The 21920-nt window shown below is 35.2% G+C and overlaps 1 protein-coding gene across 5 annotated transcripts in view; it reads left to right on the top strand.

Annotated features, from left to right (window-relative positions):
* Positions 1 to 21920, top strand: part of Csmd3 (CUB and Sushi multiple domains 3) — a 1165720-nt gene that overhangs the window by 767672 nt on the left and 376128 nt on the right. For all 5 annotated transcript variants that reach the window (XM_021216672.2, XM_029547950.1, XM_029547951.1 and 2 more), the window contains 3 exons: positions 11395 to 11511; positions 15792 to 16007; positions 17796 to 17984. In XM_021216672.2, coding sequence (XP_021072331.1) covers positions 11395 to 11511; positions 15792 to 16007; positions 17796 to 17984 — 522 coding nt within the window. The remainder of the gene's footprint in view (positions 1 to 11394; positions 11512 to 15791; positions 16008 to 17795; positions 17985 to 21920) is intronic.

The raw sequence follows: 21920 nt of genomic DNA, 5'->3' as shown, positions 1-21920 counted from the left end.
CAAGTCTAAAACGACAGGGTGGAATGGTTGGCATAGCTGATAATAGGCAATCATTCAAATTTCATCTTTCCCTGAGGATGGTCTATGTGTATTTGAGTAATCTATTGAAATGGGGCTGTTTTCCAAAGGGAGAGATATCCCCACGTAGACAGCATTATATACTTATATCTTCAAGTTGACAAAAAGATTAGGATCTGTTCAGTGTTTCTGTATGAAAAATCTAAGGAAATACATCTTATTGCTCCATATCTACCCCAGTTACTAAAGTAAAGAAGGAATTCTAATACTCTACCTTATCTGTGTCAGGTGATCCTTATCCCCCAGGGATGAGACAGAAGAGCTGTATAAAAGTACTAAGTTTGCTGACCCTGATACAGCACCATAGTTGGCATGAGAAATATGAACCAAGAGTAAAAGCAAAAGAGACAATATTAGCTGAAGAAACAAACAAAAAAAAAATTCAGCTATATTGACACCCTTAATTTTTTTTTTTTTTTTGAAGAACATAGCAGCTATATCCAGGGGCAGTGAAACTCCTTCTCATCTGAAAGAGTGGTTATAATCAACCTTGAATTCAATTGATATTTTCAGTCCAAGTCTTCCCTTTGCATTAAGGTTATTTCTTGTTATATGTCAGATATGCACAGTGGGTTTATGTGTGGTGGGGAAAGGAGTGTAAGTTACTAATTATGGGACTCATGAACTTAGTCTACATGGATGACCTTTCTAGTTCTGTCTCTTTCTTGTGCTTATTTTGTTGGTTTGATAGTCTGAGTAAGCCATTGTTCTGTTTTGTTTTGGTTTGGTGGTTTTTTGGGTTTTTTTGTTTTTTTGTTTTTTTTTTTTGAGACAAATTTTATCTCTATAGCAAGTAGTTGACTTCAAACTCATGATTTTCCTGTTTGATCCTCTAGAATGCTGGTATGACAGGTGATTGCCACTAGTTTTGCTTTTCCTAAGTTTCTATGCATTTTTTTTTTTTGATATTAAGAAACCCATCATGCTACTTTGATTTTCCATCTTATGCATTTGTTTTGTATTGGGATTTAATACTGAGAATAAGAGGACAAAAGCTAAATAGTATTATTATTTCAAATAGTTGATTTCATTTTCTCTTGAATTGGATTGAAACTAATGATCTTTTATGCAGTGAAGACATTATATTGCCATTAGTGGTGAAGAGTAAGAATATATACTTGGTGTTCACATACTTTCATAAATATCTTATAATAAGATTATATATTGCAGCAAGTTTTAAGTACATTATTTTATTAGTTATAATTTTGGTGTGGTAAAAGTTCTACAAGCAAGACAGAGTAGAAGAAAGAATTCATTTTAGCTTACTGTTTCTGAAGGATAGAGTACATGGGATCAAGGACAGCATGGTTGTCATTGTCAAGCATTGCAGCAAGATCAGAGGGCTCAAAAGTCTTATCTTTAACTACAAGGATGGAATATAAGCTCCCAATGTGATGTAGATGAGACTTTTTAATCTCAAGATTTTTTCCCAATGAAAAACATCCCTTAGTGTGCCTGTATTGCTCAAAATTTCCCAAACAACATCACCAATCAAAAGCAAGATCTCAACAACCCTAACTAGAAGAAATATATCCTATTTAAAACTCCAAAATTTTATATAATACATAAAATCATATAAAACAAAAGATTTAGCACATTGAAAAGGAGCTTAGAAAAGAAGAGAGCATGTTCTTTCAGAGGAGATGGATATATTTCTTAGCAACTGAAAGACAATTACCAACTTTCTATAGCTAAAAATTTGGGGGTATTTCTGCCCTCTTCTAGCCTCTATGGACACCAGGGACATACATCATGCATATAAAAACATGCAACTAAACACACATAGTAACAACTAAAAATAAATACATCTTTTAAAACTGGGTTTAAGTACACTTAATAAATTAACTGGTCTTAATATTGAAGATATATTATGATTGGGTCTAATAAGATTTTAGTCTTCTCTCAAACATTTGTTCCATTCTATGGAAGTGGCAAGTTTTAGATGGACAATGACTATAAGAAATGTATTTGTGAATTAGCAGATATCATTACTTTCCCAACTAACACAAGCTTCATGTGGAAAATTAGAATAAATCAAGGTACATTTTAAGAATTCACATGCTAGTTAATTTCTTATAAGTGAGAATCTGATGAAGAAAACACAATTCAAAACATTTGCAATGTAGAATTATCTCACTTAGTAAGATGAAAGATGTCATGTGGGTACAGATGAGGAGGCTGGTGATGGTGATGGAGAACTATTTTAATAACATGCAAGACAATTGAAAAGTGAAAAATTTGAAGACAGATCAATTAAAAGACATCAAAATTAAAACTGACACATTAAAATAGAAGGAAATTGATTTGAAGATGATGGAATTAAGTGACTATCACAAGGATTGGGAAAAGATCTTTACCAACCCTACATCTAATAAAGGGCTAATATCCAATATATACAAAGAACTTAAGAAGTTAGATGCCAGAGAACCAAATAACTACTAAAAATTGGGTACAGAGCTAAACAGTTCTCAACTGAGGAATCTCAAAAGGCTAAGAAGCACCTAAAGAAATGTTAAACATCCTTAGTCATCAGGGAAATGTAAATCAAAGTGATCCTGAGATTCTACCTCTTACCTGCAAGAAATGCTAAGATCAAAAACTCAGATGACAACCAATGCTGGCAAACATGGAGAGAAATAGGAACACTCCTCCATTGCTGGTGGGGTTGAAAGCTAGTACAGCCACTCTGGAAATCAGTTTGGTGGTTCCTCAGAAAACTTGACATATTACTACCTGAAGATGTATCTATACACTTCAGGACATACACCCAAGAGATGCTCCAACACAGTCTCTTCTTAAGTGACACTTTAAAAATACATCATATGGGGAAAAGTACCACATATTAACCACACTACTTGCCTACTATCTATGTTTCTATAATTATCGAGGATTAGTTGTTATTGTTATTGTTGGTACCGGAGAAGTTTTGTCCAAATTTCACCTACTCTCAATAAGAGAAATAGGTTTTAATCCGGATTATTTTTATTGATTACATTTTACTAAACAAAATCATACAATGCTCTATTGATTATGCTTTGTTTGTTTTCAAGAATAGAAGAATAGATCAATAGATGTTATATAATTAAAAAGACTTATTAAGGTTTGGGAACCTGGGGGGGGGGTTAATTTGTAAAGTACTTTTCAGAGTTCAGATTCCTAAAAAAACGTGTAAAAGCCTAGGGCAGGAAGGGCATTACCTGTAATCCTAGCACTTAGGAGACAGACTCAGATAACTCTCAAGAAAGCTGCCTAACTAGAATAGTGAAACTGGAGATCTCTGAGATCAAAGTAGATAAGTGTACATAAAGACACATGACCTGCAAGCCTCCACATACATCACACATGCAAACTTACTAGTCTGCATATATGTGTCCACACACTTGTGAATTCTTATATACGTGTACACATCACACACACACACACACACACACACACACACACACACAAAGAGCGAGAGAAGGAAAAAGAGAGAGAGAGAGAGAGAGAGAGAAGACAGACATATAGCTAGAAGATTAATAAGTTAAACTTCATAATGATATTGTCAGAAAGACAGAGTTGAAATGGGGCCCACAGTTGTGAGATCAATCACAGAAACACAATGTAGATTTCTAAAACATCGAGAGGAAACTGTAAAATGCAGTAATGATGATTACTAATGACAGATTGCACATGACCTAAACATGGCTACAACTTCCTGATTCCTGCATGATTTTATAGTGTTTTGCTTCATTACAGGAAGGTCGTGCTTCATTACAGGAAGGCTGATTGTTAAGAAAACTCCACAAGAGGTCTAGGTCAGCATTTTGTAGACATATGTATAAAAAAAACAAACATATTGAAGTCTTTAAATTTTCAATAAGTATTTAGGTCCAAGCCTTAATGTTTAAAAACACTTAGGGAGACCTTCTGCCCAGTCCTTTTTTCTATGGCAGATTCATAGCTGGTCTGCTCTAGTGAAGACACCATATCTTGACCTATCCTAGGGGATCTGCTGTATTCAGAACAGTTGATAAGAAGCCACCACCTTTCAGAGTTCCAGAGCTGCCTCTGGGAGCCCAGTAGGCTTGGGACCCCACCACCCACCAAACCCCCACCTTCCTTATTACCACACCCTTTCCATGTCTTCCACCCCTTCTGCCCCTTCTTCCCATTCCTTTTATCTGGGGCAGACTCCTAGCTGGTCTGCTCCCATGAAGACACCATAAAAATCATAGAGGACACGCTACACTCAGAATAGTTGAGGATCCACTGCACTGATATCAGTTGGAAAACAGCTTAACTGCACCACTGAAGACCCATCAGTATGAAGGTCTCACAGGAGGTCTACTGCAGCCAGGACAACATATCAACAGCTTCTCTACCTCTGTGAAAGCCCTCAGTTGGAAGACCCCACAGGTGGTCTGCTAGAGTGAGGGCCACAGGCCTACCAGGATAACTAAAGCAACTCAGGGACAAAAGAGGCAGACTCCATAGAGTCACCCAGACCAACAAATACCAGGGATATCCAGATGTAAAAAGGCAAGTACAAAACTATAAGCAACAGGCTCCAATATACATGTGCATCATCAGAATTCTGCTCTTCGATCAAAGTAAGCCCTGAATACACCAACACACGTGAAAATCAGGAATCTATCCTAAATTAAGAATCTGTCCAAAATCCTACCTCATGAAGAAATAGAGTACATTAAGGAGGATATCAATAACTCACTGAAAGAAATACAGGAAAACAAAGGTAAACAGGTGAACAGGTGAAGTGAACCACAACCTAAAAATGGAAGTAGAAACAAGAAAACATGAATGGAGGCAAACCTAGAAATGGAAAACCTAGGAAAGAGGTCTAGACTTACAGATGTAAGTATCACCAACAGAAGATACTTGGAGACAGACTCAGATAACTCTCAAGAGATTCCAACAAGAGCTAGGAGAAAGAACCTAGGACAGTGCCTAGAAAATAGAGAAGTGAATGCTCACAGTCATCTAATGGATGGAACACAGGGCCCCCAATGGAATAGCTAGAGAAAGTACTCAAGGAGCTGAAGGGGTCTGCAACCCTATAGGTGCAACAACAATATGAACTAACCAGTACCCCCAGAACTCGTGTCTCTAGCTGCATATGTAGCAGAAGATGGCCTAGTCAGTCATCATTGGGAAGAGAGGCCCCTTGTCCTTGCAAATTTTATATGCCCCAGTACAGGAGAACGCCAGGGCCAAGAAGTGGGAGTGAGTGGGTAGGGGAGCAGGGTGAGGGGAGGGTGTAGGGGACTTTCAGGATAGCATTTAAAATGTAAATGAAGAAAATATCTAATAAAAATTGAAAAACAAAGTTACTCTCTATTGCCCCTCTCTTACCTCTTTTCTCCTTCTGCCCCTCTCTCCCCATTCCCTTCCCTCCTCTTTCCATGTGGTCATGGCTGGCCTCCATTTATCTACTACTCTCTTCTTCTCTTTGCCTTTCTATCTGCCTCTACTTCTTTCCCTCTCTCTCTCTTCAGGTTTTTCCAGACAGGGTTTCTCTGTGTAGCCCTGGCTGTCCTGGAATTCACTCTATAGACCTGGTTGGCCTTCCAACTCAGAAATCTGCCTGCCTCTGCCTCCTGAGTGCTGGGATTAAAGGCGTGCGCCGCCATGCCTGGTTCCTCTACTACTCTCTTAACTCCCCTCCCCCTCGTGCCCTGAATAAACTGTATTCTATACTAAATAAAATAAATAAATAAATAAATAAATAAATAAATAAATAAATAAATAAATAATAAAAGAAAGAAGATACTGTAGAAGAGATTGACACAACTGTTAATTTAAAAAACTGCTAATCCAAATCATCCAGGAAATTCAGAACACAGTGGAAAGACCAAACCTAAGAATAGTCAGTATAGAGGAGAACAGATTCCCAGATCAAAGGACCTGAAAATTTCTTCAACAAAATCATAGAAGAAAACTTCCCCAACCTAAAAAAAGAGATGGCCATAAAGGTAAAAGATGCCTATATAACAACAAATAAATTGGACCAGAAAAGAAAATCCTCTTGTCACATAATAAACAAAACACTAAATGCACAGAATGAAGAAAGAATATTACAAGCTGCAAAGAAAAAGGGCCAAATAACATACAAAGGTAGACCTATCAGAATTACACCAGACATCTCAACAGAGCCTATGAAAGCCAGAAGAGCCTGGTCAGATGTCAGGCAGAGTCTAAGAGAACATAAATGCCTGCCCAGGCTACTATATCCAGCAAAACTCTCAATCAACATAGATGGAGAAACCAAAATATTCTAAGACAAAACTAAACTCAAACAGTATTTATCTACCAATACAGCTTTACAGAGGATCCTAAAAGGAATACTACAAAGCAAGGAAGGTACCTGCACCAAAGAAAGGACAAGATATTAAGCATCTCACAACAAAGCCAAAAGGAGAGAGACATAATCAAATAAAGCCACCTACAGAAACAAGCATTTCTGGAACCAACAGTCATCTCTCTTTAATATCCCTCAATATTAACGGACTTAACTCACCTATAAAAAGACATAAGCTAACAGACTGGATATGCAAACAAGATCCAGCATTTTGCTGCATACAAGAAACTCACCTCAATAACAAAGACAGACACTATCTCAGGGTAAAAGGGTGGAAAAAGCTCTTCCAAGCAAATGGTCCAAGGAAACAAGCAGGAGTTGCCATCCTATATCCAATAAAATAGACGTTAAACAAAAGTTATCAAGCGTGATGAAGGAGGACACTTCATATTCATCAAGGGAAAAATCCACCAAGAGAGAGTCTCAGTTCTGAACATCTATGCCCCAAATGCAAGAGCGCCCAAATTCATAAAAGAAACTTTACTAAAACTCAAAACACACATTGAACCCTATACAATATTAGTGGGAGATTTCCTCATCCCACTCTCACCAATGGACAGGTCATTGAAACAGAAACTAAACAGAGACACAGTGAAACAAAGAGAGGTTATGAACAAGATGGATTTAACAGATATCTACAGAACATTTTACCCTAAAACAAAAGAATACACCTTCTTCTCAGAAACCCATGATACTTTCTCCAAAAGAGATCATATAATTGGTCACAAAGCAACCCTCAACCAAATCAAGAAGAATGACATAATTCCATGCATCCTATCAGATCACCATAGCTTAAGGTTGGCCTTTAATAACAGCAAAAACTACAGAAAGCCTACATACAAATGGAAACTGAACAACTATTTACTCAGTGATAACTTGGTCAAGGAAGAAATAAAGAAATTAAAGACTTCCTGGAATTTAATGAATATGTTGACACATCATACCAAAACGTATGGGACAAAATGAAAGCAGTGCTAAGAGGAAAGTTCATAGCACTAAGTGCCCTGGTATAGAAACTGGAGAGATCTCACGCTAACAACAACATACCTGAGAGCTCTAGAACAAAAAGAAGCAAACTCACCCAAGAATACTAGAAAGCTGGTAATAGTCAAATTCAGGGCCAAAATCAACCAAATAGAAACAAACAAAACAATACAAAGAATCAGCTAAACCAAAAGCTGGTTCTTTGAGAGAATCAACAAGATAGCTATACTCAAGAAAACTGGAAAATCTAGATGAAATAGTTTTCTAGACAGTACTACATAACAATGTTAAATCAAGGGCAAGTAAACTATCTAAACAGGCCCATATCGCATGAGGAAATGGAAGTTATTAAAACCTCCCAACCAAAAACAGCCCAGGGCCAGATGGATTTAGTGCATAATTCTATAGACCTTCATGAAAGACCAGATACCAATTTTCCTCAAACTATTCCATAAAATAGAAACAGAAGGATTACTATCTAACTTGTTCTATTAAGTCACGGTTACTCTGATACCTAAACCACACAAGGACCCAACTAAAAAAAGAGAACTTCAGACCAGTCTCGCTTATGAATATCAATGCAAAAATACTCAATAAAATTTTTGGAAACTGAAACCAAGAACATATCAAAACCATCATTAACCATGATCAAGTAGACTTCATCCCAGGGATGCAATTTTGGTTCAATATATGAAAATCCATTAACACAATCCACTATATAAACAAACTCAATGAAAAACTATCATATGATTATCTTCTTAGATGCATAAAAAGCATCTGACAAAATACAATAGCCCTTCATGTTAAAAGTATTAGAGAGATCAGGAATTCAAGGCCCATACCTAAACTTAATAAAAAGCAATTTACTGCAAACCAACAGCCAGTATCAAATTAAATGCAGACATACTTGAAACAATCCTACTGAAATTAGGAACAAGATAAGGATGCCAACTCTCCCCATACCTATTTACTATAGTAATCGAACTGCTAGCTACAATAAGACAACAAGAAGAGTTCAAAGTGATATAATTTGGTAAAGAAGAAATAAAAGTATCACTATTTGGTGATGATATGATAGTATACATAAGCAAACACAAAAATTCTACCAGAGAACTTCTCCAGCTGATAAACAACTTCATCAAGGTGGCCAAATATAAAATTAACTCAAAAGAGTCAAATGATACAAATAATATTCTTTATACAAATGATAAATAAGCTGAAAAAGAAATTAGGGAAAGAAATCCCTTCAAAATAGCCACAAATAACATAAAATATCTTGGGGTAACTTTAACCAAGCAACTGAAAGGTTTGTATGACAATAACTTCAAGTTTCTCAAGGAAGAAATCAAAGATCTCAGAAAATGGAGAGATCTCCCATGCCAATTTATTGGCAGAATTAACATAGTGAAAATGGCCATCCTATCAAAGGCAACCTATAGATTCAGTGCAATCCCCATCAAAATCCCAACACAATTCTTCAAAGACATGGACAGAACAATTCTCAAATACATCTGGAAAGGCAAAAAAGACAGAATAGCGAAAACAATTCTTAACAGCAAAAGAATAGCTCAGGAATCATTATTCCTGACATCAAGCTTCACTGTAGAGCAATAGTGATAAAAACTGCAAGGTATTGGTACAGAGTCAGACATGCTGGTCAGTAGAATAGAATTGAAGACTCAGAAATAAAACCACACATTTATGGACACTTGATTTATGACAAAGACCCAAAATATATACAAGGGATAAAAGAAAGCATCTTCAGTAGGTGGTGCTGGTCTAACTGGATGTCTGTATGGAGAAGAATGAAAATAGACCTAAATTTGTCACCTTGCACAAAGCTCAAGTTCAAGTGAATCAAGGACCTCAACATAAAGCCAGATACATTGAATCCAGTAGAAGAGAAAGTGAGCAAGATCCTTGAACTAGTCGACCGAAGGGGATATTTCCTAAACAGAACCCAAATTGTTCATGCTCTAAGAACAATAATTGATAAATGGGACCTCATGAAACTGGAAAGCTTCTGTAAGTCAAAGAACATAGTCAATAAGACAAATCAGCAACCTACAGATTGGGAAAAAATTCTTCCCTAACCCCACATTCAATAGAGGGTTAATACCCAAAATATATGAAGAACTCAAGAAGCTAATCCCCTCTCCCCCCAAACAATCAAACAACCTGATCAAAAAATGGAGTATAGAAATAAACTAAGAATTCACAACTGAGGAACCGCGAATGGCTGAGAAACACATAAAGAAATGTTCAAAGACCTTAGTGATCAGAGAAATGAAAATCAAAACGACCCTGAGATTACATCAGTCAGAATAGCTAAAATGGAGTACTACTCAGCTATTAAAAACAATGAATTTATGAAATTCTTAGGCAAATGGATGCATCTGGAGGATATCATCCTGAGTGAGGTTACCCAATCACAAAAGAACACACATGATATATACTCACTGATGAGTGTATATTAGCCCAGAGACTTAGAATACCCAAGATACAATTTGTAAAACAATTGAAACTCAAGAAGAAGAAAGACCAAAGTGTGGATACTTCGTTCCTTCTTATAATGGGTAACAAAATACCCATGGAAGGAGTGATAGAGACAAAGTTCGTAGTTGAGATGGAAGGAAGGACCATCCAGAGACTGCCCCACCTGGGGATTCATCCCATAAACAGCCACCAAACCCAGACACTATTGCGTATGCCAGCAAGATTATGCTGACAGGACCCTCATATAGCTATCTCTTACCTGGGAGGTCAGAGAAACTCAGAACTCACAGGGAGGGACCTTAGATGAAATGCTCTACAGTAGGAAGAGGAAACTTAAAGAGCCCACCTCCAGCTGGAATAGAGTGCATCAAATTAGGGAGGGTGGCATCCCACAGTCACAACTCTGGCCCATAATTGTTCCTTTCTGAAACAATTAAATTTTTTGGAAAAAATAATCTTAGTAAAGGTGGGGAGAATCCAGACTGTATTGAATCCTTCCATTATCATAACTGATACTTGAAAAGAAAACAATGACCATGGTACGAAATAAGAATAGCTTTCATTGGAATGTCTGCTATGTTGGGGAAATTGGTCCAGGAAACATCCAAAGTAGAGCATCCTGTTTATGATTCTGACTACCCTGTCCATATCCAAAGGAGTTTGCCTTTCCACATAGAAAATATTGTAAATCCTGACCTATGTTTATTATTGGTCTCTTTTAATTTTCAACACAGAGAAGATTAAGTAACTTTTGAGGTCAATGTATCCTACAGGCACAGATGATTTTTATACAGTAGCAGATATAAACCTTTTTCTCAAAGTACATGAGCATTGATTGAGCTAATTTATTCATTGGTGCATCACAAACTATTATTTGCCTTGACTTTACTGAGATATTATTTATAACCTTTATCACCAATAGAGCTTTGACATGGGGGTCCCTGCAAGAATCCCTCTTTATGGTGTTCATTTCTCAGTGACTGCGGAACCAGTGAAGACTTCAAAGCATTTACAACTTACTTCACTGCTCTAAGAGGAATCCCACGATATGTGACACAGATTCCTTCAGGAATCTATAGAAAACAATTTTACATAATTAACTCATTTCTTAGTGTTTAATAAGAGAAGCTGCTAAACAATTAATTATTCATGTTTAATTGACCATCAATTTATGCAAATGCTACTTATAATTAGAACAGAGTAAGAATATATTTCAAATTCCAATGTGCAATGTTGGGCTATGTTCTCTGGAGGCCAGTGATAATTCTCAGAGACTATTAATATATCTTTCTTCCCTGCTGCTGCAGTGCATGAGAGGATTTTGCTGTATTTGGAAGAGGTGTTCACACACTCTTCTTATTACCAGGAAGTTGATTAGACAAACATAATGGGATTCATCCTCTTTCAAGGGAGATGAGAGATTTGTTCAGCCTCTGCCTCTCCAAGGGTGACTGATGATATGGTTCTCATTGTCTTTTCAGCATTGTGTGGAGGGGATGTGAGAGGACCTAGCGGAACGATTTTGTCACCTGGTTACCCAGAATTTTATCCAAACTCTCTGAATTGTACATGGACAGTCGATGTCACCCATGGAAAAGGTAATTTGCTTTATTCAAGAATATTGGATAATCATTTGAGTTTTTATTTAGGTCTAATTTTATTGTAGTCATTTTTTTTCATGTCCAAAATATGGTAAGTACGAAAAGAAAATTCAATATGAAAGAAAACTGTAGCACAGACTTGCATAAGCTTTTCTATTAATCAAAATTTTGTTAGCATTACCTGCCTTTTATTATGGTGAAGTAAAGTAATAGTATTTGGTATATTTTTAATGAAGAAACCTAATTGAGGTCAGAATTGCATGGAACTTAGTTAATATTTTCATATATCTGCTTATAAAGTACTTTGAGGATGATATCTACATATAGATTTATAATCATTCCATAGACACTTCTGTGTCAGATTATTGGGAACCAAAGATCATATATGTCTCACATATAGATGGAGTTTAAAATTGTGCTGTGTGGATAATAGATTTTCATCTATATCTTTTAAAAGTAAGCATAAATGTGAACTGTGATGTAGGAACAATAGTGGTTACATGATGCTACTGCACTTGGATTGCAAAATAAGCAAAACAATACAACACAGTTGCAGTCCTGGAAAAGATTACTATTCAACAGTGTTCAAGTACTAATGATCCGGCATTATTTATCTGGAAGCAGAGACTGATCTTTAAATTCTGCTTTGAATGTTTTTCATTTATAACTGTTGACTCAGTTATTACTTATTTTATTATAACTATTGAAAGCCAAAATAGATCAAAAGTAAAAAATTAGCAATGAGAAAATACTGTTAGAATTTTAAAGCTTGTTTTTATCCAACATAAGTTTGTTTTCATAAAGGAAATCTGCTTTTAATAAAATTCTACATGATTTTATAGAGAAGTTGGGATTAAATATGGGTTGTCAGAATTAGGTTTCCTGTGGTGACTTAAATGCTACTAGGAGACACTGTTAAAAGTGAGAATATAGGAAGTCACAGAAGCAACGAGGTCATTAATATTACAAGTCTGGTTTGTATTGTTTTCTAGGATACAGAACTTTCTCTTTGAAATGAAAGAAAACGTACTATACTTCACTGAGCAGTGGATTAAGGGAGTTTAAAATAAACTCTCTAATACTATACAGGAAAATGTAGGGCTACATGCTTCTTGCTATGTAAACACAGGTTTAATTAACACTTAGGGTTTCACTCTTTACAGGTTGTAAGTGTTAATTAAATCCGTATTTACATGCCAAAGAGAGTGGGTTTAGATGCCTCTCTTTTAAAGAAGGTTTGCTTGAAGCACTGTTCCAAAGGCAAGGCAAAGTGAAGTGAAGGACTTAAAGTTGGGATAATAGGATAGTCTACTACCGTTGGAAGATAATCGGCTAACCTTTTTCAGGTCACACTGCTTTTTACACATTGGTGTCTAGAGATGTGGTAGTGTGTCTATTTATGACCAGTTCCTACTCCTGGGTTATTCCTTGGGATAACCATAATCATTTCTTAAATTTTTATTCATGCTTGAGTGTCTGGTGTTAGAATACTGCCACAAAAATTATAAAGAATAAATAAAAACCAAAATAAGCTACCATTCTACGTCTCTTCCTTTGAAACCCATCCAGCTATGGGAATCCTTACCTTTAAAGTTTCAATTTTACACAACTAAACACAAATACTTATATTTATTCTCTTTAACTCTTTTGTTACTGTGGCATATTACTAAGTGATGAGATTTAATTATACAATTCTTTTTAGATCATTGTGATTTTGGGAAACAGTTATCACCAATACCTGATGTTCTGTAATTATATATACAACAGATTTTTTCTACTTTCATAACAGACTTATATATTTACTTCTGTTAAATTTCATCACATTTTTTATTTAAATATTCTATGATGGAATTTTAAAGTTAATTTCCTTTCACTTATATTTGCATTTAACAGTTGGAATATTCTCATACTTCAGTGGAATCTCAATACTTTAGAGATTTATAAGAATACAGAATAGTATCTAAAGATTTAAGGAATTTCCAAATGTATGATTGATAGACTCTTTACACTGTTTGGGCACATAAGACGTCTCAGTAGGTATATATTCAATTAATTATGGTGTCATCCAGCCTGCATTGCTTCTGGCTTATAGCAATGTATGAAAATATCCTTACATATATATTTTAAAAGTCAGGAGGTTAACTTTAGCTGATCATGTTAGCTCTTATCTTTAAACTCAGCTCTAGGAATTCTGATTCAGGGAGACTGTGATTTCAATTTGAGAGTTGAACTATACCACGAGTTCTGCTATCAAAGAATAAAACAAATAAATATATTTTAAAAATAAGTTAAGGTACATCTATGTTGTCTGATGGAGATGGAGGGCTGGCAAAAATAAAATGTACATCAGAATATCTAAAGTCAAGATGCATAAATTAATTACAAACCCATGTGTTTACAAGTTGAAAAATAAAATTTAAAAAGCCCCTTGAAAGTTATCATTGGTTAAATCACTATAAAAAACTATGACATCAGCACTCTTTTGACTTTAAGGTCAAGGGCTTACAAGAGAATCTTTCCCATAAGTTGTTTTAGTAGAGCATCTTGAATTGTCATTCTCATGAGAAGGGGAAAGAACTGTGATTTGAGACCCCAAAGCTTCTTGCTACTGCCCTTTTAGAATTTTGTCTTTGCCTGTCTAATTCCTCGTGTCTGACTCAGGCTTGTTCTTCAAACCAATTCTCTTTTGAAGGTCACTGCTTTCAGACGCTTCTGATAACTCTTTGATTAGTTGTTGCTTCTATTTCCATGATGCTATATTGACTCAGACCACTTGAATTCATAGCGCTTTGCAGAATATTTGAAAGTTTGGTTTATGTGTCTTTTTCCCTCAGATGGACATGGCTGTGTATAGTCTTTTCAGTCCTCATTACAGAATAAAGATCCAGTTTTTCAACTTAAATTTTTGGTTAACTGATTTTTAGTAGAACTTTGAAAATTGTATTTCTTCCAGTATTAAAAACGGATTTTTAAAAATTCTTTAATCCTTTTTTTACAGTCTGGTCTCCATACCCCTTCTGGTCTGTCCCCCAACCACTCGCCATCTCATACCTCCTCTTCCCACCCACATCTCCACTAGGCTATGCTTCCTCACCCTACCCTAACCCCCCTACTCCCACCTCACGAGTACTCCCTACTCCCTGGGAACCTCAAGTCTCTCAAGGATTGGGTGCATATTCTCTCACTGAGGCCAGACCAGGCAATCCTCTGCTGTATGAGCCTCATATCAGCTAGTGCGCACTGCCTAGTTGGAAGTTCAGTGTCTGAGAGATCTCTGGGGTCCAGGTCAGTTGAGACTGTTGGTCTTCCTATTGGGTCGCCCTCTTTCTCGGCTTCCTCCAGCTTCCACCTAATACAACCACAGGGGTCATCAGCAACATTCCCTTGTTAGAGTGTAAATATCTATCTGACTCTTTCAGCTGGTTGTTTATTGGGTCTTTTGGAGGGCTGTCATAAGAGGCCCCTTTTGTGAGCAAATCATAGCCTCAGTAATACTTCCAGACCTTGGGGCCTTCCCCAAGTTGGATCCCAATTCGGGCCTGGCACTGGATCTCCTTTTCCTCAGCATATTCTCCATTTTTGTCCCTGCTGTTCTTTCAGACATGAACAATTATGGGTCAGAGTTTTTGACTGTGGGATGGCAGCCCTATCCCTCATTTGCTGCCCTGTCTTTAAGCTGGAGGTGGACTCTACAAGTTCCCTCTCCCTACTGTAGAGCATTTCATCTAAGGTCCCTCATACTATATCACAATGCCACCTTGTTCTTGTCTTTCCTTAGTAGCAGTATATTATAAGGAAAGTTTGGAAAGTATAAAATAAATGAAGCTATAACACTTTTTACCTCCTTGTGCCCATTTATTATATACTTTATTTATTGCCAACTAGATTTAAGCTTATTTGAAAGTAGAGAGCTAGTTCATTAAGCACCATCATTTATGCTGTTTGAGGAACTCAAAGAACAAAAAAGAAAAGGTGTGCAAGACTGTCGCCAGTAAGCTGCAAAGACTTTGTATTTTCCTTGTAAATGTAAATATCAAATTAATATATTTCAGATATTTGCACATGGTTTCTAGGATTTAACCAAGCATATTGTTCATAAGTAAGCTGAAGGATGCACAATGGGTAATAATCTTTCTGTACATTTACAATTTGTGACAGCAGTAGATTTCATTTTCCAAAAAATCAAGCATTTAAACACTTTAGGTTGACAGTCCTTTCTGTGGTATATGAATATGCTTTGTCCAATGCAAGTCTGATCTCCTATTTCTTATTCATAGGTGTGCAGTTCAACTTCCACACTTTTCATTTAGAAGACCATCATGACTACTTGCTGATCACAGAGAACGGTAGCTTTACCCAACCACTGGCACGACTCACTGGCTCAGAACTTCCCTCGACAATCAATGCTGGCCTTTATGGAAACTTCAGGGCTCAGTTGCGCTTTATTTCCGACTTTTCAATATCATATGAAGGATTTAACATCACATTCTCTGGTGAGAAAATAAGGAATCAAGAACTATTTTAGTGAATCTAAAATAATGAAGTTTATAAAATTATTTTTAACATGACAAACAAAAATAGAAAAATTGCAGAAATTATGAAAAAATTTTCAAGTAGAAAAGCAAAGGAAAGATAACCTCGTAGCAAGAACGGAAATGCCTTCAAGATTGGCTGTGGCCACACACTGCAAAACATTAAAGAAAGGGCAGATAAATAAGTAGTAAATAAATAAATAAATCCTCTAAAATGTTGTTAAAAGTACAATCATTTAATTTTCTTTGTCTTAAATTTATGTGACATTCTAATGACTGAGACCATCTAGAATACCTACTAAATTTAAAGTATTTTTTCTGTATATAAAAATATTATGTTTTATATATAAATTATGCATAAATACTATAGATAGCTATACAATATTCTTTTGTATTGTTTAAACTGAACTCAAGAAGAAAATGTGACTTAAAATAGTCATATCTATCTAATTTCATTGTCTTATAAAAATATACTGACTGACTAAGATAAAAACAATAAACTTGTTTTTATTATTTTGCAATATACAATCTACAAAAAAGTAACTATGGGTAGGTTTTCCTACATAACTGAATGATTTATATATAAATAATACTGTTAGTATAACACTTGGTCTAAGACTTCATGTGGGATTGTAACTCTTTCTTCTATTAAAGGGAAACAGTATAATACATATTTTAGTGGAAACCATTAATTTATTAAGAGTTGTAACAGAAATGTATATGATACAAATGCATCTGCACCTTCATCTCCCATTGTAACATTCCCACTTATGAAAAGGATGAAATCAGAGACAGACAATCTTAGCCGTGTATCCAAGGTACCAGTGCTAGACAATAAGCCCTAACCTACATAAGAGGATTCTTTCCTGATGCCCTGAATCCGATGTTATTACGTTGTATTCAATTCCACTGTAAATATCCTACAGGGACCTTAATTTCAGATCCTGGTTGTAATATGACTTGACTTCCATAAAAACTTATTATTAGGCCAAGGACCATAAAGAAAAGTATCCCTGTAACATGAATTTGTACCTCATAATTAGAATAGGATAAATAGCTATTTCTCTGTATAAGAACAAATTAGTAAGTGAATTATATGCTAACTTGAAAATGTTAAATTCATTATTTTTATTACATATTTATTATTGTAATATATAAACAACCCTTCTTTTACCTTGCATTTTTCACTGTTTTCTTTCATTGCCTGGGGAGGCTTTCTGTATAAATTTGTCAATTTATCATTACCAATATTGGGCACTTCATTTTCTTACATGAAAATTTCCATCTAAAGATAGATGTTTTTCAGAATATGGGTTAATTGAATGCCTGATACTAGAGGCACAAGAGCCATTTAAATTAAAGCTTTTGAAAGAATTGTAATTTTTTCTTGCTGATAATGATTTCATCCCAAATGCATATTTTGAAAATATGCATCTCTCATGTCATTACTCTAATTCAAAACTCTATGAAGTGGAAAAGTTTTATAATGCTGAAAAGAACATCATGAGATAGATAGTTATGTTTAGAGCTGATCGATCACTCAGGTAACATTTACCCATCCTCATCGAATTTCACACATGAAAGTATTCTCTTAGTTATTAAACATACACACAAAAAAGAAAATCAAGTGTCCTATGGCATATTACTGCCCTTATACATTATACAACAAGGCCATAAATATAAGAAATGTGTACTAAAAATGATCACTCATATTTCTCTTTCTCTGGGTGACTTATTAACTGTTTACAGAATATAACCTTGAGCCTTGTGAAGACCCTGGGATTCCTCAATATGGTAGCCGAGTTGGATTCAGCTTTGGAGTTGGCGATACTCTGACCTTCTCGTGTTCATTGGGTTACCGACTGGAGGGTTCTTCTGAGATCGTCTGTCTTGGCGGTGGCCGGCGAGTGTGGAGTGCACCTCTGCCAAGGTGTGTGGGTACGTGGTCAGCTGCTTTCATTTGCTTGTATGTGTAGTCACTGTCCATGAAGTTGCATGATTACACACTCTTTCTTTTCTTATAATCTGTTGAATTTCTCCATATATTTCATATTAGTTATTTCTATTTTCTTTCCAAATTTGGCAATCTGGTGCACCACAACTATTCTGCTGCTTCAATAAAGAGCCTATGCTTTTCAACTTGTTTTAGGTTAATATCAATAAAGAACACATGAAACAAGGCATGCAGTTGTAAGATAAATACATTGATGATTTATAAACAGATGAAGAGTATGATAAAAGTCACAAAATCTGATACAATACATAGAATCATTTGTAAGAGTTGAAATTAACAGGAAGGTCTGAATGATCCCTTTTGTGTAGGGTTTATTCTATGTCTCTATTTGTCTGATTGACATGCTAATATCTTTTTATTCTGGTGACTAACTCACAACAAAGAGATGGGAGCTATCAACTTGAGTATGAAAAAAATGTTTAGAAAAGTAAATTGTCCCATTGTCAAACAGTCCAGCATTCAGAGACCACCATAGAACAATTTCCATAGAAGAATTCACATAGTGAACTCTCCTATTATTTGATATTGTAATCTAACAGTTGTTTTGACAGTATTTTGTAACTTGGAATGTATGGGCATACAAGAAAAATTTATAAGAAAAAATATGTCAACTTATAGAGTAGATAAGAATTTTAAGGTATATATTAACTCTTCATAAATGAATTAAGATAGTTTCTTATATTATGAGATGTAGATTATCAGCAATTTAAATATTAAAAGTCTGGAGCTAATATTAAATGGATATTTTTACAAAAAAGCAGGACAAAAAAATAAGTAGAATTTTTCATTATAATTTAAAACATTTTCCATTTAAAGAGAAACTCCAGAGACAAAAATAATCTCAGGCCACTTGACATTCAATAATAATTGATAATTATCAGTGTTTATTTTTGTGAAACAAAAAATAGATAAATATATTTCTAAATAAGTAAGTAATTGGCCATAAGTCAACATTATTGTATTTCAGCACAGTGAGGGTATGATAGGCTCTTTCATACATAGCATCTCACTTAATCCTCACAAAGCCAAATATTATGATTACCTTATATTGTTTTAGTAGAACTTGAGTCTTATGTTTTATGATGTACCCAAAATCAAGTTTGTAACTGGTAGGGTTGAGTATGATTTGTACAAAGGTAAGTCTCCCTGTAACGCCCAGTCATGCATTACAGCATCTGGAAACCAATTGGAAAGAAGGACTCGAAGTTCCAGAGTTAAGGCTTGTCTCTTAAATGGACAAAGGCTAGACTGTTACTTGTTGTGGTAAATCTCCAACCTGAATATGCCTGGGCAATAAAACTAGCCCCAGGGCTAACCACAACAATTACTGGCAAAAAAAAAAAAAAAAAAAGTTTATATGAAAATCATAAAGGCTTAGCCCACATTTAAAATATATTTTAATAAATCAATTTCTGAAAACCTGATATAACAAAAAACAATTTAGAGTTTGTTATTAAAGTTTCTCTCGGAGTAGATTTAGTTTATTCATATAAATATCATTACTTGGAAGGATGAAAATAAATATTAAGACAAATTGAGAAAGTAAATTTTTGCCATGAGACTGTTAAATCCATTTTCAAATTGAAAACAAACAAAAAAAGCTGTTCCTACTTTTTCACTGGTTAAAATTGACTCTTATGACCTTAATGTTCTTATTTATTTGTTTGTTGGTTGGTTGGTTTTTGTATTTAACTTTGAAGATTAAAGGACTATAAACAATAGAATGTTTTTTAATCATTCTATAATTTCATTGAACTATTCTTCAATAATCATTTACTATAAGTAATATGTCTTTTTTTTCAACTATGGAACCACATATGTGTTTGTGTAAATCTCTTACTTTTTAGACCTTCAATAATCACCAAAGTTAGATGAAAAATTCACATATTTGACATTATTCGTATCAACATCAGCCACTTTTCATTTTATTTTCACAGAGAGACATAGGTAATAGATACAGGATGTAGTACGGAAGCCTAGAATGCTCTGAAACTTATTGGATCACCTAGGTTGACTTTAAACTTTAGTTCCTCCTCTTTATTTTTATGAGTACTGGGAGATAAGAATGAGCCGTCATACTATACCAGATTCTCAACTGGCAATGTTGCTTTATACGGGCATTTTTTATTCAATTATTTATACTTTTAACTTCCTATAAATCTAATCTACTATAGTCCAATTCTCTCTTTCATATTTGCTTAATAAGTATTCTTTAGTCATCAGTAGTGTGCACCTCAGAGAAAGGTCATGCAAGATGGGCAACCATAAATAGACCATATTCCAAATTTCTACTTTTGATTCATTTGTTTGAAATCTAAATAGTTTTCACATGGCACAGAGTAAACCATGGTGGATCTGGTCTTATAGTAAACTACAGTGAGGAACTGAATTTTATCTTATGCATAATACTCAAACTGATATTTATTAAAGGTTTTTAAATATGCCTGGGTATATAGCTAACCAATTCTGGATTGTTAGAGAACTTGACAAAATGGTTTTGAGAACTTCTTTATTAAATTGTTTGTATAAGGTTAATTTTTGTTCAATATTTAAAACATAGGTCAATTTCCTCCAAGAAATTTTAAGAGAGTTTTTTTTCAAAATGTATCTAAATTAGATTTGCAATAAAAACATTATTTAAGTAATTTTTAACATAACCATAGCTTTTATATGTTAAACTAATTTTGACTACAAAATTAAAATATCACAAACTATATTATCATTTCTGCATACAAATAATTATAGCATCCGGCATCTTATTATTAAACTCTCCCCTTGCTGGGATGATTTCTCTGGCATGATCTTTCATTACTATAGATTTATTAGCATCTCATACTTGCATTGAAGTTTATGTGAAAAACTAGGACTTCCAGACTTAGGTTTGGCGTCTAAGCACTGGGTTTGAGACACAGAAGTATAAAACTTTCTCTTTTTTTTAATTAGATATTTTTTACTTGCATTACAAATGCTATCCTGAAAGTCCCCTATACCCTCCCCGCACCCTGCTCCCCTACTCATACACTCCACTTCTTGGCCATGGCATTTCCCTCTACTGCATCATATAAAGTTTGCAAGACCAAGGGGCATCTCTTCCCAATGATGGCTGAATAGGCCATCTTCTGCTACATATGCAGCTAGAGACACAAGCTCTGAGGGTACTGGTTAGTTCTTATTTTTGTTCCAACTATAGGGTTGCAGACTCCTTCAGCTCCTTGGGTACTTTCTCTAGCTCCTCCATTGGAGGCCCTATGTTCCATCCAATAGATGAATGTGAGCATCCACTTCTGTGTTTGCCAGTCACTGGCATATCTCACAAGAGGCCACTATATCAGGATCCCTTCAGCAAAATCTTGCTGGCATGTGCAATACTGTCTGGGTTTGGTGTTAATGATGGGATGGATCCCTGGGATGGGTAGTCTCTGGATAGTCCATCATTTCGTCTTAGCACCAAAATTTGTCTCTGTAACTCCTTTCATTGGTATTTTGTTCCCTATTCTAAGAAGGAATGAAGTATTCACACGACGGTCTTCCTTCTTGGTTTTCTTGTGTTTTGCAAATTGTATCTTGGTTATTCTAAGTTTCTGAGCTAATATCCATTTATCAGTGAGTGCATATCTAGTGACTTCTTTTGTGATTGGGTTACCACACTCAGGATGATGTCCTCCAGATACATCAATTTGCCTAAGAATTTTATAAATACATTGTTTTTAATAGCTGAGTAGTGCTCCATTGTGTAAATGTACCACATTTTTTGTATCCATTCTTCTATTGAGGGACATCTGGGTTCTTTCCAGCTTCTGGCTATTATAAATAAGGCTGCTATGAACATAGTGGAGCATGTGTCCTTATTACCAGTTGAA

This window comes from Mus pahari, chromosome 17 (genome assembly GCF_900095145.1).
Source record: "Mus pahari chromosome 17, PAHARI_EIJ_v1.1, whole genome shotgun sequence".
Lineage (NCBI taxonomy): Eukaryota > Metazoa > Chordata > Mammalia > Rodentia > Muridae > Mus > Mus pahari.
Note: the sequence above shows the minus strand (reverse complement) of the source record. Positions and strands in the feature narration are given on the sequence as shown.